Source organism: Diadema setosum, chromosome 11, assembly GCF_964275005.1.
Source record: "Diadema setosum chromosome 11, eeDiaSeto1, whole genome shotgun sequence".
NCBI classification, from domain to species: domain Eukaryota; kingdom Metazoa; phylum Echinodermata; class Echinoidea; order Diadematoida; family Diadematidae; genus Diadema; species Diadema setosum.
The window spans coordinates 3,634,248-3,657,802 of record NC_092695.1 but is presented as its reverse complement, the minus strand read 5'-3'; the positions used below and the strand labels follow the sequence as shown (position 1 = coordinate 3,657,802).

Sequence of the window (23,555 nt, the reverse complement as noted above, 5' to 3'; positions counted from 1 at the left end):
TATTGAAAATGGTTGAATACCAGTATTATGTAACATACCATACAAGGGGTAACTCAAGAAAGCATTTTGCTATAAAAGGTAGTCTCTTCCATTCTACATGTAGCCTTGGTCTTAGAGAAGGCCCTGTCCCTTTTATCACTATGGCCTTGCTGGGTAGGCCCACCAACCAATGCACCTGGGTCAAGAGGGACGTGTGCAAAACATCTAGTCCCAGGATTATGGTAGGCTTTGAACCTGGGACATCCTATATGAAAGTTAAGAACCTTTATGACTATACCATGGGGCTAGGGACCACACTGCCTGAAACTCCTCTTTATATTAACATACAGTGCTCTCTTCATACACAAAATCTCAAGCTTAAGTAAAGTGTATTTTCCTCATTTTTTTTTTCTTCTAGGAATATAACTGTTGCTTTGATTTTGTGTGCATGAACAAAATGTCTTGGGATAATACAATTCCAAAACTTGTGTCAAATAAGGAATAAAAACCAGTTACAAAAGTTACAAAATATAGCTGAAGCCCCATACAAATGGCATTACAGTCATATATGACCAAGAAAGCTCTCATACAATTGTGAATTTCCCAACTGATGCAATGTTTGAAAATATATGATTCAGTCATTTTCAAATAGGCCACAATTTTTCTTTCATGGTTACAAAATCTGCTCAAAACAACCATTGGTCCAGTGCTCTTGTTTCACTGCTTCCAGACATGTATAAAAATGCTTTCTCCCTGTGGAAAATCACTCAAATTTCTGTTTGTAAACTTTCACATTCACAGTGCATTCACTGAGTTTTTTCTTCTTCTTTTTTTGCACCTAATTGCAATTTGTCATACCTATATCAACTGTAATAGACACATTTTTTATAGTTGACTGCTCCTTGGCAATAAGCCTTTGTTGTACCCAACCAACTCTTTACTGTATAACTCATCTTTCTTGCTGGCTATTATTCTCTTCTACAACACTTTACGTTGCCTTACAGGCCAATTATTACAGCTTCACTAGTTTGGTACAATTCTAACATCCATTTTCAATAGCATTAACTACCATGCATTCTAAAACCTTGGATGTACATTTGTCATAGGGGCTCCCTACAAAGGAGACCAATTCTGCATCTATAATGCACCTATCACCATCCTTCTCACGGCCTTTGAGAAAGAGGAAAAATCAAACGCAATCGACTGTATGATTCCACTCTCCTTTCCCAAGCTGTCACAGACCAAATCTCCCTGCATGCTGAGGGTGAACACTCACTCCCACCTGCCTGGCTCTCTACACAGTGCGCATCTTGTCCAAGATGGGCAGGATCATGTCGAAGCGTGGCCTCTTGGTGGCGTCCTCATTCATGCAGATCTTGATCAGTTTGGCCATGTGGGGTGACGTGCCCGGGGGAAGTTCCACCCTCAATCCCTCACAGGCAATCTGATGATGGAAGACAAAATTCGGCAAGTTATTTTTCACGCTGCGGATGGTAACAGCCAGTGCTGCACCATTTCAGCCTAAGAGTTGTTCTAATATTCTACTATGCCATGTGTACATCTCACAAATCGCCATTTTGCAAAACACAATTTTGTGAGTGGTTACATTTGCCGTCAAGAAATGCAGAGATGAAACAAGAAATGAATAAACCCCTTTTCCCAATTTTACATCTTAGAGATGATGTATAATTGTACTTTGCATTTGTGTTATCAAAACGCAAAATCCTGGCATTCTAATTTCCTGAAAATCAAATCAATGTGGCACATTTCACAAGAACTGGATCACCATAAAATACACAGTGTCAGCAACACATAACTGATCCAAGGATTTATAAGACAGCAGTATAGATTGAGAATATTTTCTGTCTACTTTGCAAAAATGTTTGATGAGGAAACCAACCCCAACCCAATTTCAAAGAAGAACCAAACATCGGTATCAACACTGAACTTCCAACTGGAGGACTTTGTAGAATGCCTGTGTGGTGTATTTTTCTGTATCCTTTTCCAAACTTCAGATGTCAAATTTGTAACTCGTAAAAACAGTCTTACACTGGACTCGATTATAATTGTCTCCTACTGGCATGTCAGACAGTTTTGATCTTCATCAGTAAACTGTATACGTCCAATATTTCGCGAGGTTTTTATTTTTGTAACAAATAAAGACAGAATAAACTGAACAGAAAGAATATAAATTATTAGTGGAAAAGTGATTTTTTGTTATAATTTTGTGAGTCAGGTGCTACTAACAAAATTAAAGGACAAGTTCACCCTCATAAACATAAGGATTGCAAGAATGCAGCTGCAATATTAGTAGAACACATCAGTGAAAGTTTGAGGAAAATTGGACAATCGATGCAAAAGTTATGAATTTTTAAAATTTTTGTGTTGGAACCGCTGGATGAGCAGACTACTACAACTTGAGAGTCATATGCGTACAACAGTATAAAGAAAATGTAAAGAAAATTCAACATATTTTCACTTTTTTTTCGCATAATAAAAGAGCGCTTGACTTGCCTCTTTCTAAAGGCAGGGGGAATAATATTATCCCTAACATACGTCAGTAACGAGTCAAGGGAATATGTACTTTTTTCAAAAGATGAAATTTTGTGAAATTCTCTTTGTATTTTCCTTATATTGTTGTACGCATGTGACATCTAAGTTATTCATACACTGCAGTAGTCCTCTCATCCAGCGGTTACTGCACAAAAACTTCAAAAATTCATAACTTTTGAACGGATTGTCCGATTTTCCTCAAACTTTCAATGATGTGTTCTACTAATATTGCTACATTCTCTCAATCCTTACGTTTATGAAGGTGAACTTGTCCTTTAAAGACAAGCAAAAATATTGACTCTGATCAAGCTACAATGTATGAATGTGACATACCCGTATACATTTCTCCATTCGGTACAGAACTCCACAATCGCGAATGTAACACTCGCCAAATCGTTGGGAAGTTCCGAATCGCGAAAAATTTAGACTCGCTAAATATATGGCACATACAGAACTTGAAATGTGTTACTGGAAAAAGCCCTCAATTGATACCTTCATGCCGATTTCCATGGCTGAGAGACCAGCAAATGGCACTTCACGCGTCACCAGTTCCCAGATCAGGATGGCAAAGCTCCACATGTCTGCTGACCGGCTGTTCATGTTTTCTGCTGAGCGCTGCAGAGCTGTTGTGGGACAAGCAGTTCCAGAGATGGGCGACCATTAATAGTGCCACATAGATACTGGAAATTATCCCCATGCACACACATTTTCCTTTTTCTTTTAATTGGTATCATTCATTCAATCCTGCTGAAGATACAGTTGTATTATCCATTTGAAAAATTGAAAATGTTTTATAGCATCACAGAATTGACAGTTGATGCATTTTCTCATCAGATTCACTCAAAGCTATGTTCATTTGACAGATTCTTGCCTGATTTCAAAACAATTAGACCTTGCAGTATATTGCTTGCTGCTTCAGTCATTATTGTACATTCATGAATTTTTAGCAAAAAGAAAATAATGATGATAATTAAATACATAAATAAGTAAATAAAAATGTGTTAACAATGTACATTGTGTTCACAGTGTATTTTCATATCTCAGACAAGAGAGAACTTGTGAATAACGCATTGCAATCTCCTTGTTTAGATGCAAATACTGGGATACAGCCAGTCCCCAAATCCTGTCTTACTTCTCTTGTGAAGTTTGACACTAGTGTGAACACTACTCCTGGCAGAGATAGAGAAATTTTCTAAAAAGCATAAGTAATAATCTACAAGGAAATCTGACTACTACTAAAAGTAAAGTGAGTTGCACATACAGATTTGACTAAAAGAGAGTCCTGTACCACAGAAGGGCAAAAAGATGGGTCAGTATCACCTTTAATAGTAGGTATCAGGTGTCAGATTCATCACTGAACCGTGGTATCTTTTTGCTTTGTTTCTGTTTTTTGTTTGTTTTGATGCTGAATGGCTTTGTATTACCTTCGGGAGCCATCCAGGCAGGGTTGAAGAGCTTGGCACGGTTCTGGAATGAGAACCTCGTGTCACCCATGTTGATCTTGGCAGTCAGGTCCTCATCAATCTAAGCAATACAGACAAACAAGACAATAATTAATATAATTCATCATTTTCAAACCCTAACACAAACACACACACACAAATGCACATGTACAACAGACAGACAGATGAACAAACACAGACAGACATTTAATATTCAACACACATACACTCATAAGAACATAACCACACAACCAACACAACCACACATACAACGTACTAAGAATTCCTATAAACATACACACGATATGGGCAAAGGATAGATGTCACTGAGCATAAAGCATGTCCCATAAACCTATGATAACTCAAACAAATACAGTGTGTATGAGACAGCTACAGGCATTGCATATTAAACCAAACATACATTTGTACAACATGACCACTAACACAGAAATAAACCATATTCCACTACATACAACTTGAACATGTATACAAATGTACCAGTAAATCACATTTGATTCACAAGCACAATATGTGTCCACAGGGATGTTCAGACATACATCCAAACACAAACAACAAAATTTTACTCATACACAATAAACAGCATACCTACTGGTAAAATAATACACAAGGATACAATACCCACATAAACAAACAAACAAACAAACAAACAAGTTTTAATAACATACCCCTCCATACACATTATGACACACATACGTACACACAACTGTACATCACACACCCTACATGTACACACACAAACAACTGAAATAATTAAGACACACACATACAATGCATGTGTACAGAACATTGTACACGTACACCATCATTGGTACATCCATTATTTTGTCCATCTTGGACAACTGTCACCCTAGCTCCTTTAATACGGGTCATAAAAGGTCACAAGGCGCAGAGTCAAATGCCATGGAGTTACACGGAGCTAGAATGCAATGGTGTGATCTACTCACCATAATGTTTTTACTGTTGAGGTAGTATCTTGGTATGAGTGGGTCCATGGCGTGGAGGAAGGACATCCCTCGAGCAATGTCCAGTGAAAAGCTGACCATCTGGCCGTGGTCCACAACAATACCTGGACATGCATGATACAGAAACATACACGTTCGTTTCTACACTTTCTTTCACATTTCATTCCGGGGACAGAATTTCTTTGCTCCTTGCAAATGTGCATGTAAAAGCACCATCAAGGATGCTTGGTATGAAAAAACGTTATGGTGAAGGGAAATTGAATGTATCATTCTACAGCAGGTACAGTTGTAGTAACACTCTACAGTACATGTACATCTCCTGATCCCCCCCCCCCCGAAATAAAAACAAACAAAATAAATTGATACATGAATGTATGTCCATTGTATATTACCACAATAGAAAGAGAGATATATTCTCAGACTCATATACAATGTACGAAGCTGCCTTTTCCATTGCATACAGCTACATATAGCTAGAAATTATGTTAAAATGTGACTAATGGTGTTTTGGAATAGTACCAAAGGAAAAAAAAAAATGATAAAATGGATAAAAGAATGTGATACTCCAAAATTGTATTCCATACCTTTGGAACAGTAGCAATCTGTACCCTCTCTATACAGAAAACTGCCGGCATACAGCCTTGTTCAGAGTATGACATTTGTACTTGTCTTCAATTACTGACTGATCGATGTGAATTAAACAAAGATTATGAATCATACTAACAGGAGATAAAGCATCCATCATAGCTAAGTACTATTACAGTGACATGTTAACAGGTTTCAATTTCTCTCCTTTCCCTCTACTGCTATTATTCAATATGAGACTAGTGTGGTATTTCATTCAGAGAGAACAGATGAATCAAAACACAACTACACAGTATCCCTTAATGGATTGTACTTGAACTTTAGTCAACAGTGTATTATATCCTACTCAGGGTTAAACAATTGAGTAATACAGCATACATATGTAGCTAGTACCATTGATTTTAGATCACTCCCCACTCATCTACACTACATTGTATTATACATTATTTTTGCATTAAAATGTCACGATGGTACAATAATAAAACACACACACACACACACACACACACACGCACAGACACACACAAAAAAATGATGACTTTCATACATGTACTTCAAACAGAAAGCGGTGTACCCAGTTCAATGTTCAATATACATTGTATGCCCTTTGACATTTCCTCTCCTGGTCTTTTATTATTATTATTATTATTATCATTATCATTATTATCATTATCATCATCATCATCATCATCATCATCATCATCATCATTATTATTATTATTATTATCATCATCATTATTACATCAACTCTACAATCATAAATCTGATGCACACAGCTCAGAACGAATAGTCTCAAATCTCAGGGTTTCATGCTGGCACATCATTGATTGAACATTGTTCTGTGCTTACTTCATGAGTCAATATTCTAATGTTCATTACATAGTGTATGACACATACATGTACATTTAAGCACACATTTCGCTTGAGTCACACATCACTTCGGTGATACCTAGCACTTCACTTGAATTGTAGGACTTTAAACTACACGTAGCACAGACTGGGTTCAACAGCCAATGTAGTGACACATTATGCCTTTCATTTGTCCCAGTGACTGTATCAAATGCGCCATAAGACGTTCACTATTAAAAGCCAGGCAATGTTTTATTTGAAGCTTAAGAAACAGCTATCAAGATTATCATAATCATCTTCTTCTTTTTTCTGGAGTAAGGGAAATCTGAAAATTATACACTAGTTTATATACATGCAGTGTCCCTGTACTACAAAAACTGCACACCCCATTCCCCTCCCTATTAACACCACATTTCGCAAAATCACCTCTCTGCCTTTTCAACAAGATTATATTCAAACAATAATACAAGCTGCAACAACAAAAACACACTGCTCATCAAAGAAGGCTGTTCACATCAATACATCAAAGCAGACTGTATCCTCTCCAATTTTGCTGGTGCGCCCAGCAGATGAGGGCAAGCATCATTACTGTCAGTATCAATTTGGCCTCCCCTATCACACCCTATCCTAGCCATACCCCTAATGACACAGATGACCTTGTGACCTCCCATTCAATGCTTGATACATTGTAGGAAAAGGGACACCAGGGCCCCGTTTCATAAAAAGTTGATTTGATAGCAACTCTTGCTAGAATGGCAATCGTCATGGTAACGATGAGAATCCAGCTTCCTGATTGGCTGTTGCTATTGGAAGTTGCCATACCAGCAAGAGTTGCCATCCTAACATCTTTTATGAAACGGGCCCAGACCTTGAGCATGGCCAATATAGGCACATTTTCCTCTCTTTTAATATGTTTATTTTTTTTTCTTTTAAAGGCATTATTTACCATTTGCAGATGAAACAAAAACCCAGCTTGTGTGCTTCAAAATACTTATGAAAGGTGAGTGAGGGATAGAAACGACTGATACAAAATGTTAATCAGTCTAATCAATATCTAGTATTGTTACATGTACATGTAAATACACAAAATGTGATAGTTTTAATAAAAATTGTTTCTACTTCTAGAATAAACCATCTACAGTTATGGTTTACTGAGAAAAAAAACAGTGATATCTCCTCATATGATAGGCTTTGTTGCAAAATTTTGATGTGGTAGAATGTTTTGTGATTCAACTAACCTACACATATGCATCAAATGTGATAACTCAAACATTTTTTTTAAGTCACTGCTCCCAATGGTAAACAGTACATTTTATCCTCTCTAGAATACAGTGTAGATGAAGATACTGATTTTCAGCCCTTGTTTGTGGTTTAAATATAATTGGCAAAGGAAAGTAAAGAAAGAAAAAAAAAATGCTTTCATGATAAAGAGTACCTTACTGCAATAGCAGCTACTGTACATAATGTACGTGTACATGGATTCTTGGGCAGAGGGAAGCATTAAATTTAATTAAATTTTTCAGTGTTTTACTTAAAGGACAAGTCCACCTTCATATACATAAGGATTGAGAGAATGCAACAATGTTAGTAGAACACATCAGTGAAAGTTCGGGGAAAATCCGAAAATCCGTTCAAAAGTTATGAATTTTTAAAAGTTCCTGTGCAGTCACTGCTGGATGAGAAGACTACTGCAGCTGATGATGTCACATGCGTACAACGATATAAGGAAAATATAAAGAGAATTTCACAAAATTTTATTTTTTGAAAAAATTGCACATTTCCTCAGCCTGTCACTGATGTATGTTAAGGGTAATATTATTCCCCCTGCCTTCTGAAAGAGGCAAGTCAAGCGTTCTTTTATTATGCGAGAAAAGTGAAAATATGTTAAATTTCCTTTATGTTTTCTTTATATTGTTGTACACATGTGACATCACAAGCTATAGTAGTCTTCTCATCCAGCAGTGACCCAGCAGAAACTATAAAACATCATAACTTTTGAACGGGTTGTCCAATTTTCCTCAAACTCTCACTGATGTGTTCTACTAATATTGCTGCATACACTCAATCCACATGTCTATGAAGGTGAACTTGTCCTTTAAGAGTTCAGTCACATGTGAGTTTTTCTTTACAAGTGTGTTATTTTGTACCGGCTCATACCTTTTGTTTGTAAATCATAAATTTTAGGTTTTCTCAAAGGAAGTGTATTCTATAAGATATTGATCGAAGTATACAGTATAAAATATGCCATGTAAAAAATAACAACAACACACACTTTAGTTTACAGGTTGTATACAAATCCACTCAAATTTTCAGTGATTTTTGAGCCTCCTTCATGATACAGACATCTGCAAATACTTGTTTTTTTTTTTTTCCTGGAAAGGGTGCAGCATGGCAACAACTTGAAACATAATAAATTCACAACTTTTGAATGAGTTGCCACAAACCTTATCTAATGTGTTACACTACAGGGTGTTACTTTTTTTTCTGTATGAAGTTGCTGAATCCACCTTGCGTGTGTGTGTGCGTGTGTGTGTGTGTGTTGTGTGTGTGTGTGTATTGTGTGTGTGTGAGCATGTGTGAAATATTACTCTTTAAAAAATTAACGAGGGTCTACATGCTACTTCATTGACCATACATGGATTGAAAAAAAAAACACACAAAAAAAAAACAAAAAACAAAACAATACTTTCTACTCATGAAATGTACACCAAAAGCTACCCATCTACATAGACAGGGGTGCTGTTTTTTGCCCTTGGTTGGATCTACCAGGTATTCCTGACTGGAAAACTATAGCATCCTAACTGTTGTACAGTACTTCCTGTTATTTTGATCTTGTTCTTTCATACAGCAGTGGCAGTTACCAGCTACCAGCTATGAAACATGTCTGCTAGAAATTTGTAATGGATCTGTATTTGATGCTGGTAAATGCCCATAAAATGTATTCAGTTTTTTACTCACATCCTTTCCTTCCTTTTCTGAAAACTAATACCAAACTTCATGTAGCAGGGTACTATAAAGCTAGAACTACATGTACATTCACAGCAGCTGTATCATACAAGTGACAGTTGGAAACAGCGTTCAGGCCTGCAATATACTTTAATGCTTCAAATTTTTCACCATTACAGTGCCTGTACAGCATATTAGTCTCAGTAAAATGGTTCTTACTGTATTGTGAAAAGCAACAATGAGCCCTTCACACATCCCTCTCCCTTTCCCTACAATATAGCTTTCTCCAAACAAATAACAGGACAACAATAACAAAACTATATTGTACTCATCAAATAATTTTTTTTTTTTTTTATAAAGTCTCATTTTAACTATTAAAGAGGATATACTTTGCAGTATTTTTTTTACGAATACTTTCTTTTCTTTAATCTATATTGACTATGTAAAGGTGCATTGTACTGATAATGGCTCACATAACATTCACTGCTTATCTATTTGGACACAAATACTGCTCCAGATTGTACACACTTCCATACTTACAGTATCACTCCCAAACTAACCATATTATTAAAACAGTTTTACAATTCAATTGCCAGCAATTACACCATTACAATGTACATCGATCTCTCCCTTTGAAAAGGATATCATTATCAAATAAAAAATATCATAGAATGGTGATATGGATCCTTATTGAATGATTGGCTGAGAACAACCATGTGACCAGTCTTCAGATTTCTAGCTATTAAACATGCCCACAGGGTATACAGTGTTAAGCGTTTACCATAGTCTGTGGACTAATGACAGTTCTGTTACAAGCCTCTATGCGCATGTCTGTGGCTTGCCATACTCACACTCACTGATGTGACAATTGCATATTATAGCAATGCATACTCGGGCAGTTACAAGCATGCGCTCCTATCACTTATTTGATATTGTAAACGAGTTCAAGTTCAGTACCAGTGTGTTTGGAACATTTCTTCGCACATCTTGGCTTTTTCAAAAGAAAGTTCTAAATAGTTAATATCAGGTATTTGCCTACAGTTGTATAAAGGCAACTGAAATATATCTTTCATAGAACCATTTCATAAAACATATAATGCACAGATTAAATTTTGTGACATTAGAGGAGATGCAGCTCACTCTGGCTATTCACAATGTTGTGCAAGTATTAACCTCGAGTGTATTTCCACTAATGCCATCTCACCTGTGCATTATTTGTATATCAACATTATTTTCATTACAATGTCTCCAGATGAACTTAACATTTGTTTGAGATCATTATTAACGTGCACCACACACTCCCTTCATCATGGTGATATTGAAAGAAAACAAAGCAAATAAAAACAATGCAAGAATATTAAGAAAGGAAAGAGAGGGAGAGACAGAAAGGAGACCATGCCTATCTGTTGTTTCAAGGTGGACATTGAAGAGAGAACTTCCTTCAACATGGTGATAACATCTCAAAACACTTACAGAATACAAAGGAAATAATCAACAATAAAAAAACATTAGGAGAGGAAAGAGAGAGAGAGAGAGCGAGAAAGAGAGAGAGAGAGCGTGAAAGAAAGACCTACCTGATGCTTCATGGAGGACATGGAAGAGAGAGCCATGCTGTAGGTGCTCACTGAGGACCACCAGGTTTGGAGGTTGGTTGACGCAGCCCAGCACGGGGTGGATGTTGGGGTGGGAAAAGATCCTCAGGCGGGGGAACTCCTCTCCGAACTCTCGGGAGATGCGCGAGGTCACGTTGTTGACCTTCAGGACTTTGGCCATGACCGACGTCCCCTGCCAGATGCCCTTCCACATCTTCGGGCGGACGAGGGAGAAAAATCAAAAAGAAGAAAAAAAGGAAGTGAGAGAAAGGAATTTTTGGAAAGAAAATGCTTTATAATAAAAAGCTTGTAAATTCACAGGCTTTCTGTAAAAGTGGAAACTGTCGCAGTGTTGAAATTTTCACGCATTTTGCGCAACAAGGAATCAGCTCCAAAGTAAAAGCACGTGACCATTTTTGCTCGCAATATGTTCAAATGGTTCGTGTTTTGATTCCGCAGAATTAAAAACAGGAGAAAAATTACTCGTGCAAAAATATCCACTTTTACAGTATATAGATACTAACAGCTTTGTTACACATGGTCTCATAATCATCTAGTATCATTTTGACTATCACACTCATGGTGATGATGATGATGATTACTATTATTCCTATTATCATTATTACTTGATTATCATAATTACTCTCATTATTATCATTATCATTATCACTACTAATATAAGAAGTACTATCATTATAATATCATCATCATCATTATCACTATCTACATTATCTTTTAAATCACAACTAGTTTATATCTATTTCAAATCAAAACTGCTCAAGTTTGGTAGACTATAGCATGGAGTCTGATTTGGACAAGGATATTATCACATGGCAGAAGAATTCAGAGGACATGTGACGTGCTTTAAGTGAATCTGTCAGCGACGTTCTCACAGGGTCGATTTCGCTCAACTGAAGGCTGGGCTCATCACGTCTCGTCGTGCCAAGTTTTGATTATATTTCCTGCTTCATCTCATATTAAAGCACACCCTGAACGATGAAGTGCTTGCACACATACCCGGATATGTATGCATACGTGTAGTACACAAGCACAAGAACTGTTCACATCTGTAGGATCATATACTCACTGAAGTTCCGTTTACACATGCATAAAACATGTATACAAAACCCTTGATGCACTCACAATTTTGTGAATAACACCACTGCCAAAAAAAAAAAAAGAAAAAAGAAAAAAAAAGCCCCAAACTATAATTTTGCACATTTAGTCACATCAATGACCAGAGCAGGTTCCATTCAACTGTCATGAAAGTTATCCTTTCCTCAGTTTACAACAATTGTTTAACAAAAAAAGAAAAGAAAGGACTGAACTTTAGTCACATCAAATATGATGCTAGTATTTAGTTAATAAAGAAAGAGATTTGATACACATTTTGATTTTATGCTTTTTTCTGCTTTGCAGTTAGGAAATAAATATATTCCCTAAATTTGATTTTGACATTTTAGGAAAAGAGGTACACATAATGTTCATATTTGAATAGTGTTCATTAAATAAGCCCCCCCCCCCAAAAAAAAAAAAAAAAGAAAAAAAAAAAAAAAAAAAAAGAGAGACCAAAACAAACACTTTCATTTCTATACTTGTCAAAAATTGTGCAAAGTTTTAATATTGGTAAAATGCAAAGAGGAGATCTCTGAGTGTATGTTTGTTTTGTAAATGCAACAGCAACGTAGAATGCCTCGACTGGAAAGGACTGAATTCAAATTGTTCAAATTGTGGACATACATCCTTTCTGCATCATGGTGTCAACCGTAATCAGTACTCACATCTCCTGTGGGGCTGGCGTTAATCTTGTTCTGCAGCTTGACATGCTTCAGATCGATGCCAGCAAATCTTGACAGCGTTCCATCGCCTTGGTGAGTGACAAAGAGATGAGGGTTACATGTAGTTATAAGAAATAGAACAATCAAACATTACTCCAGATATTTTGAACTGGCACACCGCTCATGTGAAAGGTTGGGGAGTTGTGACAATTCATTGTATTCCAGTTTAAACAACATGTGCCAGGTGAATCGCACTCTCAAATTCCTTCATGATATTGTCTTGCACTACTTGATAAACTACCAATTATGATGTGCAAACATGAGACAGAAGGGGGTTTTGTGTTTATAAAATGTATTTCCTCACTTGAAAAGAAATTGAAGTCATCTCATGCCTCTTCAACAAAATGCAAGGACTCTCTTATCATTCATTCTCCTGTAAGAAATATGATTTTTTTTTGTAGTTTCCTGGTTATACTTTCTATTCCCAAAACACTGCAAATCACATCCACATAGAGTCATGAAAATGGCCACGTGAATTACTTCCGAATCATCAGAATCATATCAAAGTGATTGTGTCACTACAAGTGATATCAGCCACAATCACTTCTGCAAATTGAATGAGATAATGATATAAATATCTCCCATCATCACACAAACAAACCTTCATTATTCTCTTAATTAAGAAATGAAAGAAATCAGAATAAATCATTATATTATTTGTGGCATCAACTCATCTAATTTGAATATTCAATTGTGACTCATAACACTTCACTGGAGAAAATCAATTAAAAAAATTATCTTTCTTATTCTTGTTTGAGTATAAAAAGAAATAATATGTATCTATTCATATCTATAAGAATATGAAATGAGGTTACCCTTTAAAAACTATGGTCTCAAGTACTTGATCATGAGAACAAGTTTTCTCAACTTACGACTTCTTGTCTTTGTGCCACTCCAGTTGTTTCTGTATTGAATCTTGTTCAGATCTTGTCCCATGTTCGCTGCTCTTTCTGCAATGAGTCACAAGAAAAGAAAAGAGCCTGGTTATATAAAGGCTTAAACCATCAGGGGTCCTCAATCTACACACATATAGGCCCTATCAAGTATGGTGAAATTACATTTTTTTTTTTTCATGGTATGAATAACTCTCCTGCAATCAGAGTTGAACAGATTATAGTACGCCATCATATGATGTGGGCCTTGAAGATTATAAAGGCTTTATACAGTGTAGGTTTATGTTGCTACAGTACCTGCAGACAGTCTTCCTTATATCCGATAAACACATAATAGGCTTGGTTTTCATATTCAGAGGGTATTAAGACAACACCATTTAGAAGCATGGTTCCTGAAGTACTTGAGAAATTAAATGCAGCGCACTGACGGTAAATGAAAGTGTACCTCTCTGTACTTGCATTCAAATACAGCCATAAGCAGATAGTTTCAATGACCTTTAATACTTTATATTCAATCCATCTGTGGTAGAATGTCCTCTGAGGTACTGTGTATGAATTACATTACAATGACAGTCATTTTGGCTATTAGGTGAGCCAGGCAAGCTTCTGAAAGGAAAATAGCTGAAAAAGGTGTGGTAACAACACAGTTGACAAATTCTACAGGCAGAGACTGCTAACAATAATATGTAACCCGCTACAACAAAAGGATCCTTAAGTCGCTGACGGGCGAGCCAAGCATGGCCCAGAAAAATGCTATTTTCAGGCCTCTCCTTTGATCATTTAGCTTCGAAATTTCGGCAGATGATAGAAGATACATTAGACTACAAAATTATGTTAAAAACAGAAATCCAAACGTTTTGACAGATTTTGGTGATCTGGCTTCAAACTCGATTTTCTCGGCTCATCTGTCAGTGACTTTAGGATCCTTTTGTTGTAGCGGGTCACATATAAACAGCAGTATACTAGGCTTGAACGAATACCATGTTGTGAAGTTTCTTTCCTTCATTTGTTTGTTTGTTTGCTTCACTAAACACTTTTTAAACTCAAGTACACAACAAGTTCAGAAGCACACGTCATTATCAAGTACTGTAAAAGTGGAAATTTTCATGATGTAGAAATGTTCGTGCATTTCGCGCAACCAGAAGCTGGTGTGAAAATACAAGCACGCATATTTCTGCATACCATATGTTTCAAGTTAATGTCCTGATTCCGCATAATTAAAAACAGGCAAAATTCATTCTTATCCGGCCAAGCGTGAAAAATTACTGGTGCGAAAATATCCACTTTTACAGTAACCATCAGCAGACATGTGCTACCCACCTCTCAGCTTGGTGGCCACATCTTCCTTGGCTTTGTCCAATGGTGTGTCATCATCTTTGTTTCCTAAGGCTACCATAGCTCCGTTGTTGATCAAGTCCTGGAATGGGAGAGAAAGTAGACATTTCAAATGAGGCGCCCACGCGCATATGCAGCTTGCATGCAGCTTTGAATGAAACAAAAATGTGTCAAAGTGAACACAAATGAATCCTCATCTCTGAACACATCTAAAATCAGTGGACATACAGTGTATAAATTTCAAATGTAGTATTAAGAAAATACAGCACTTGTAATGCACCAACGATCTACACTGTAGTGGCTTATTCTGCAAACCACATCCTGCTTTCAACTTTCAACTTTGTTCATCTTGAAACAAAAAAAAAAACCCAGAATGAAACAAACAGAAATGGAATATGACAAAAACAAAACAAAACAACAATTTATGATATAAAAACAAATAAAGCAAAAGAATGTGAACATATCTTACATCTAACTTAAAAAAAAAAAATAAACCCAACATGGATTGTTTTCAAGGGTAATTATACTAAAATCAAATTCTGAAAATGCAAAAAAGAAATTTCAAAGACATAGAATGATGGAACAACATATATTGTCCAATAATTTGTGACATATACAGTAGGAAGATCTGGTTGAAACAATGTGTAGCTTGTCATTTACCTCACAAATCAGTTCATAATTCCAGAAGCAGGCGTAGTGAAGAGGTGTGTTGCCGTGTTCATTCATTGCATTGATATCTGCCCTGTGCTGCAGCAGCTGCAAGATATATGTCAGGAGACAAAAAACATGTATTCATATTACACTACAAACTGTGAAGAACATGACAAAGTGCCCCTCTTGCATGCATAGTGTAAAACATGGCATACGTGTATCTTCTGGTCAAAGGGATTTCTGGTAACTTTTATTGCTCTTTAAAGACTACACGTAGGCACTTTAATAGTAAATTTGCCAAGCTGAACGGTATTTCATCAGTGCTCATTCAATAATCTATCCAAACTGGACCTACATGTATGTACAATAATATATAGCAAGCCCACTCAGACGTACAGTACAGTAGCAATGTGCCACAGCTCAACAGGAAGGCCAAGGTGTTACAGCATTCAAGATTAGGGTAATCAGCTTTATATCTACTCATTGACATTGGTTTAAAGACACTGATCAGTGAAAATTGGTTAACAAAGCATAGTAAGGGTTAACAAGGAATATTAATGACTCGATATGTACATATATGTATGTTTGTTTCAATTGTCTCCGTATCAGTTGAAGAACGTAGAAATGCTGATGAATTAAAGAATCTGCATGATCAGTAGATAATTTTGAGAACTAGTCTTGAATGAGTTTTACAATCGCCACATATGATTATGTTTGTCAACATGAACAAACATGCTGGGTATGAACATTAAAAAGGGCAATATACATGTATATCAAAGTAAAGAAATTAAAGATAGAGTGATGTTTACCTTTAAGACAATGTCTCTGTGTCCATGAGCTGCTGCTAAGTGCAGTGCCGTGTCATCACCCATGTTGGTAGCGTTGATTTTGGCTCCCCGGCTAAGTAGCATGTCGACAATGTTTGTTCTGCCTTCCTTGCAGGCCCAGTGCATGGGACTAAAGCCATGGTCATCGCTATTGATGGAATGTACAACATAAACAACACATTAGGAGTAGTTTAGTATTACAGAATATTATTGTTATTATTACGCTTACTACTACTACTACTACTACTACTACTACTACTACTACTACTACTGCTACTACTACTACTACTACTATTATCATTATTATTTTTAACATTTTTATTATTAATACTGCATTTGCAAGACAATACAAGTGACACAGATAAACAAACAATAGTGATCCTTTAATCTGTTAAATTGCTAGATGTGGAAATGACATCAAAAAGCAATTTTGATGATGTATGTATGTAGTCATCATTTACAACAATGTGCTCCTAGTACATGTACCCACTGTTATACAAACTTGTCACAACTTTTCACAGCAAGATATGAAAGAAATACAATCTCCCATTTAATCGATCACAAATTAAGATAGAGGTTTGTAATCAGATTTATCTTTTGACTACTGGTTAATAAATTCAGCTAACAGTAACACAGCGTTTGTACAGTATGTACAACTGTATTTCAAAACATACACCTTGTACATGTATACAATGTATGATACCTGGCAACATGGGACTAAGGCTCATATTATTTCTTTCAATTTCACTAAATTCACACTACATACAAGTATTTTCTCTTTCATCAAGAACATCCCTTGTCCAAGTGTTTTTCAGCAAGGCCAAAAAGAAATCTGCTCATACTTGCCTGTGCACTGTTTAACAGGTTACATTGTAGCACATTCTATTATTCAGGTATTAAAAGCTTCCTAAAAGAAATTTGCACTGTATCAAAACAAAATCGGACAGATCATCAATATTCAAGCTAAAACCATTGATCAAACTGTAGGATTAGAAGTGTCTGCTGGTGTTGATCATCCCTTTAATTATCATCTCTCCCTCTCTACAAATAGCAAAGTATGTGTCATCCACACTGAGGGGGGAGTGAGGAATGGGAGTACAACGTACAGTATTCAAAACAGGAGGAGAGGATGAGATAAAGATGGAGATGAAGAGTGAAGGAGAAGAATGAGAGGGGGAGGAGAGGATGATGAAGGAAGAGAAGGGGGAAGGGAGAGGATGAGATACATCCCAGAGATGGAGATGAAGAGTAAAGGAGAAGAATGAGAGGGGGAGGGGAGGATGATGAAGGAAGAGAAGGGGGAAGGGAGAGGATGAGATACATCCCAGAGATGGAGATGAAGAGTAAAGGAGAAGAATGAGAGGGGGGGGGGGGGGAGGATGATGAAGGAAGAGAAGGGGGAAGGGAGAGGATGAGATACATCCCAGAGATGGAGATGAAGAGCAAAGGAGAAGAATGAGAGGGGGAGGAGAGGATGATGAAGGAAGAGAAGGGGGAAGGGAGAGGATGAGATACATCCCAGAGATGGAGATGAAGAGTAAAGGAGAAGAATGAGAGGGGGAGGAGAGGATGATGAAGGAAGAGAAGGGGGAAGGGAGAGGATGAGATACATCCCAGAGATGGAGATGAAGAGTAAAGGAGAAGAATGAGAGGGGGGGGGGGAGGATGATGAAGGAAGAGAAGGGGGAAGGGAGAGGATGAGATACATCCCAGAGATGGAGATGAAGAGCAAAGGAGAAGAATGAGAGGGGGAGGAGAGGATGATGAAGGAAGAGAAGGGGGAAGGGAGAGGATGAGATACATCCCAGAGATGGAGATGAAGAGTAAAGGAGAAGAATGAGAGGGGGGGGGGGAGGAGAGGATGATGAAGGAAGAGAAGGGGGAAGGGAGAGGATGAGATACATCCCAGAGATGGAGATGAAGAGTAAAGGAGAAGAATGAGAGGGGGGGGGGGGAGGAGAGGATGATGAAGGAAGAGAAGGGGGAAGGGAGAGGATGAGATACATCCCAGAGATGGAGATGAAGAGCAAAGGAGAAGAATGAGAGGGGGGGGGGGGGGAGGATGATGAAGGAAGAGAAGGGGGAAGGGAGAGGATGAGATACATCCCAGAGATGGAGATGAAGAGCAAAGGAGAAGAATGAGAGGGGGAGGAGAGGATAATGAAGGAAGAGAAGGGGGAAGGGAGAGGATGAGATACATCCCAGAGATGGAGATGAAGACTAAAGGAGAAGAATGAGAGAAGGAGGAGAGGATGATGAAGGAAGAGAAGGGGGAAGGGAGAGGATGAGATACATCCCAGAGATGGAGATGAAGAGCAAAGGAGAAGAATGAGAGGGGGGGGGGGGGAGGATGATGAAGGAAGAGAAGGGGGAAGGGAGAGGATGAGATACATCCCAGAGATGGAGATGAAGAGCAAAGGAGAAGAATGAGAGGGGGAGGGGAGGATGATGAAGGAAGAGAAGGGGGAAGGGAGAGGATGAGATACATCCCAGAGATGGAGATGAAGAGCAAAGGAGAAGAATGAGAGGGGGAGGGGAGGATGATGAAGGAAGAGAAGGGGGAAGGGAGAGGATGAGATACATCCCAGAGATGGAGATGAAGAGTAAAGGAGAAGAATGAGAGGGGGAGGGGAGGATGATGAAGGAAGAGAAGGGGGAAGGGAGAGGATGAGATACATCCCAGAGATGGAGATGAAGAGTAAAGGAGAAGAATGAGAGGGGGGGGGGGGGGGAGGATGATGAAGGAAGAGAAGGGGGAAGGGAGAGGATGAGATACATCCCAGAGATGGAGATGAAGAGTAAAGGAGAAGAATGAGAGGGGGGGGGGGAGGAGAGGATGATGAAGGAAGAGAAGGGGGAAGGGAGAGGATGAGATACATCCCAGAGATGGAGATGAAGAGCAAAGGAAAAGAATGAGAGGGGGAGGAGAGGATGATGAAGGAAGAGAAGGGGGAAGGGAGAGGATGAGATACATCCCAGAGATGGAGATGAAGAGTAAAGGAGAAGAATGAGAGGGGGGGGGGAGGAGAGGATGATGAAGGAAGAGAAGGGGGAAGGGAGAGGATGAGATACATCCCAGAGATGGAGATGAAGAGTAAAGGAGAAGAATGAGAGGGGGGGGGGGGAGGAGAGGATGATGAAGGAAGAGAAGGGGGAAGGGAGAGGATGAGATACATCCCAGAGATGGAGATGAAGAGTGAAGGAGAAGAATGAGAGGGGGAAGAGAGGATGATGAAGGAAGAGAAGGGGGAAGGGAGAGGATGAGATACATCCCAGAGATGGAGATGAAGAGTGAAGGAGAAGAATGAGAGGGGGGAGGAGAGGATGATGAAGGAAGAGAAGGGGGAAGGGAGAGGATGAGATACATCCCAGAGATGGAGATGAAGAGTAAAGGAGAAGAATGAGAGGAGGGGGGGGGGGGAGGAGAGGATGATGAAGGAAGAGAAGGGGGAAGGGAGAGGATGAGATACATCCCAGAGATGGAGATGAAGAGTGAAGGAGAAGAATGAGAGGGGGAAGAGAGGATAATGAAGGAAGAGAAGGGGGAAGGGAGAGGATGAGATACATCCCAGAGATGGAGATGAAGACTAAAGGAGAAGAATGAGAGAAGGAGGAGAGGATGATGAAGGAAGAGAAGGGGGAAGGGAGAGGATGAGATACATCCCAGAGATGGAGATGAAGAGCAAAGGAGAAGAATGAGAGGGGGAGGAGAGGATAATGAAGGAAGAGAAGGGGGAAGGGAGAGGATGAGATACATCCCAGAGATGGAGATGAAGACTAAAGGAGAAGAATGAGAGAAGGAGGAGAGGATGATGAAGGAAGAGAAGGGGGAAGGGAGAGGATGAGATACATCCCAGAGATGGAGATGAAGAGCAAAGGAGAAGAATGAGAGGGGGAGGGGAGGATGATGAAGGAAGAGAAGGGGGAAGGGAGAGGATGAGATACATCCCAGAGATGGAGATGAAGAGCAAAGGAGAAGAATGAGAGGGGGAGGGGAGGATGATGAAGGAAGAGAAGGGGGAAGGGAGAGGATGAGATACATCCCAGAGATGGAGATGAAGAGCAAAGGAGAAGAATGAGAGGGGGAGGGGAGGATGATGAAGGAAGAGAAGGGGGAGGGGAGAGGATGAGATACATCCCAGAGATGGAGATGAAGAGTAAAGGAGAAGAATGAGAGGGGGGGGGAGGATGATGAAGGAAGAGAAGGGGGAAGGGAGAGGATGAGATACATCCCAGAGATGGAGATGAAGAGTAAAGGAGAAGAATGAGAGGGGGGGGGGGGGGAGGAGAGGATGATGAAGGAAGAGAAGGGGGAAGGGAGAGGATGAGATACATCCCAGAGATGGAGATGAAGAGCAAAGGAAAAGAATGAGAGGGGGAGGAGAGGATGATGAAGGAAGAGAAGGGGGAAGGGAGAGGATGAGATACATCCCAGAGATGGAGATGAAGAGTAAAGGAGAAGAATGAGAGGGGGGGGGGGGGAGGAGAGGATGATGAAGGAAGAGAAGGGGGAAGGGAGAGGATGAGATACATCCCAGAGATGGAGATGAAGAGTAAAGGAGAAGAATGAGAGGGGGGGGGGGGGAGGAGAGGATGATGAAGGAAGAGAAGGGGGAAGGGAGAGGATGAGATACATCCCAGAGATGGAGATGAAGAGTGAAGGAGAAGAATGAGAGGGGGAAGAGAGGATGATGAAGGAAGAGAAGGGGGAAGGGAGAGGATGAGATACATCCCAGAGATGGAGATGAAGAGTGAAGGAGAAGAATGAGAGGGGGGAGGAGAGGATGATGAAGGAAGAGAAGGGGGAAGGGAGAGGATGAGATACATCCCAGAGATGGAGATGAAGAGTAAAGGAGAAGAATGAGAGGAGGGGGGGGGGGAGGAGAGGATGATGAAGGAAGAGAAGGGGGAAGGGAGAGGATGAGATACATCCCAGAGATGGAGATGAAGAGTGAAGGAGAAGAATGAGAGGGGGAAGAGAGGATAATGAAGGAAGAGAAGGGGGAAGGGAGAGGATGAGATACATCCCAGAGATGGAGATGAAGACTAAAGGAGAAGAATGAGAGAAGGAGGAGAGGATGATGAAGGAAGAGAAGGGGGAAGGGAGAGGATGAGATACATCCCAGAGATGGAGATGAAGAGCAAAGGAGAAGAATGAGAGGGGGAGGAGAGGATAATGAAGGAAGAGAAGGGGGAAGGGAGAGGATGAGATACATCCCAGAGATGGAGATGAAGACTAAAGGAGAAGAATGAGAGAAGGAGGAGAGGATGATGAAGGAAGAGAAGGGGGAAGGGAGAGGATGAGATACATCCCAGAGATGGAGATGAAGAGCAAAGGAGAAGAATGAGAGGGGGAGGGGAGGATGATGAAGGAAGAGAAGGGGGAAGGGAGAGGATGAGATACATCCCAGAGATGGAGATGAAGAGCAAAGGAGAAGAATGAGAGGGGGAGGGGAGGATGATGAAGGAAGAGAAGGGGGAAGGGAGAGGATGAGATACATCCCAGAGATGGAGATGAAGAGCAAAGGAGAAGAATGAGAGGGGGAGGGGAGGATGATGAAGGAAGAGAAGGGGGAGGGGAGAGGATGAGATACATCCCAGAGATGGAGATGAAGAGTGAAGGAGAAGAATGAGAGGGGGAGGAGAGGATGATGAAGGAAGAGAAGGGGGAAGGGAGAGGATGAGATACATCCCAGAGATGGAGATGAAGAGCAAAGGAGAAGAATGAGAGGGGGAGGGGAGGATGATGAAGGAAGAGAAGGGGGAAGGGAGAGGATGAGATACATCCCAGAGATGGAGATGAAGAGTAAAGGAGAAGAATGAGAGGGGGAGGGGAGGATGATGAAGGAAGAGAAGGGGGAGGGGAGAGGATGAGATACATCCCAGAGATGGAGATGAAGAGTGAAGGAGAAGAATGAGGGGGGGGGGGGGGGGGGAGGATGATGAAGGAAGAGAAGGGGGAAGGGAGAGGATGAGATACATCCCAGAGATGGAGATGAAGAGCAAAGGAGAAGAATGAGAGGGGGGGGGGGGGGAGGATGATGAAGGAAGACAAGGGGGAAGGGAGAGGATGAGATACATCCCAGAGATGGAGATGAAGTGTAAAGGAGAAGAATGAGAGGGGGAGGGGAGGATGATGAAGGAAGAGAAGGGGGAGGGGAGAGGATGAGATACATCACAGAGATGGAGATGAAGAGTGAAGGAGAAGAATGAGAGGGGGAAGAGAGGATGATGAAGGAAGAGAAGGGGGAAGGGAGAGGATGAGATACATCCCAGAGATGGAGATGAAGAGCAAAGGAGAAGAATGAGAGGGGGAGGAGAGGATGATGAAGGAAGAGAAGGGGGAAGGGAGAGGATGAGATACATCCCAGAGATGGAGATGAAGAGCAAAGGAGAAGAATGAGAGGGGGAGGGGAGGATGATGAAGGAAGAGAAGGGGGAAGGGAGAGGATGAGATACATCCCAGAGATGGAGATGAAGAGTAAAGGAGAAGAATGAGAGGGGGAGGGGAGGATGATGAAGGAAGAGAAGGGGGAGGGGAGAGGATGAGATACATCCCAGAGATGGAGATGAAGAGTGAAGGAGAAGAATGAGGGGGGGGGGGGGGAGGATGATGAAGGAAGAGAAGGGGGAAGGGAGAGGATGAGATACATCCCAGAGATGGAGATGAAGAGCAAAGGAGAAGAATGAGAGGGGGAGGAGAGGATGATGAAGGAAGAGAAGGGGGAAGGGAGAGGATGAGATACATCCCAGAGATGGAGATGAAGAGCAAAGGAGAAGAATGAGAGGGGGAGGGGAGGATGATGAAGGAAGAGAAGGGGGAAGGGAGAGGATGAGATACATCCCAGAGATGGAGATGAAGAGTAAAGGAGAAGAATGAGAGGGGGAGGAGAGGATGATGAAGGAAGAGAAGGGGGAGGGGAGAGGATGAGATACATCCCAGAGATGGAGATGAAGAGTGAAGGAGAAGAATGAGGGGGGGGGGGGGGAGGATGATGAAGGAAGAGAAGGGGGAAGGGAGAGGATGAGATACATCCCAGAGATGGAGATGAAGAGCAAAGGAGAAGAATGAGAGGGGGAGG

The 23,555-nt window shown here is 40.1% G+C and overlaps 1 protein-coding gene across 1 annotated transcript in view; it reads right to left on the bottom strand.

Moving 5' to 3' along the window:
• Positions 1 to 330: 330 nt before the first annotated feature.
• The window catches only part of LOC140234570 (scaffold protein ILK-like), a 29,021-nt gene continuing 5,796 nt past the window's right edge, over positions 331 to 23,555 (bottom strand). The window contains exons 2-11 of the mRNA XM_072314587.1: positions 16,456 to 16,621; positions 15,656 to 15,751; positions 14,981 to 15,077; positions 13,640 to 13,717; positions 12,711 to 12,796; positions 10,912 to 11,143; positions 4,940 to 5,061; positions 3,957 to 4,056; positions 3,025 to 3,155; positions 331 to 1,423 (exon numbers count right to left, since the gene is read on the bottom strand). Of these exons, the coding sequence (XP_072170688.1) occupies positions 1,274 to 1,423; positions 3,025 to 3,155; positions 3,957 to 4,056; positions 4,940 to 5,061; positions 10,912 to 11,143; positions 12,711 to 12,796; positions 13,640 to 13,717; positions 14,981 to 15,077; positions 15,656 to 15,751; positions 16,456 to 16,621 (1,258 nt within the window). The 3' untranslated portion in view covers positions 331 to 1,273. The remainder of the gene's footprint in view (positions 1,424 to 3,024; positions 3,156 to 3,956; positions 4,057 to 4,939; positions 5,062 to 10,911; positions 11,144 to 12,710; positions 12,797 to 13,639; positions 13,718 to 14,980; positions 15,078 to 15,655; positions 15,752 to 16,455; positions 16,622 to 23,555) is intronic.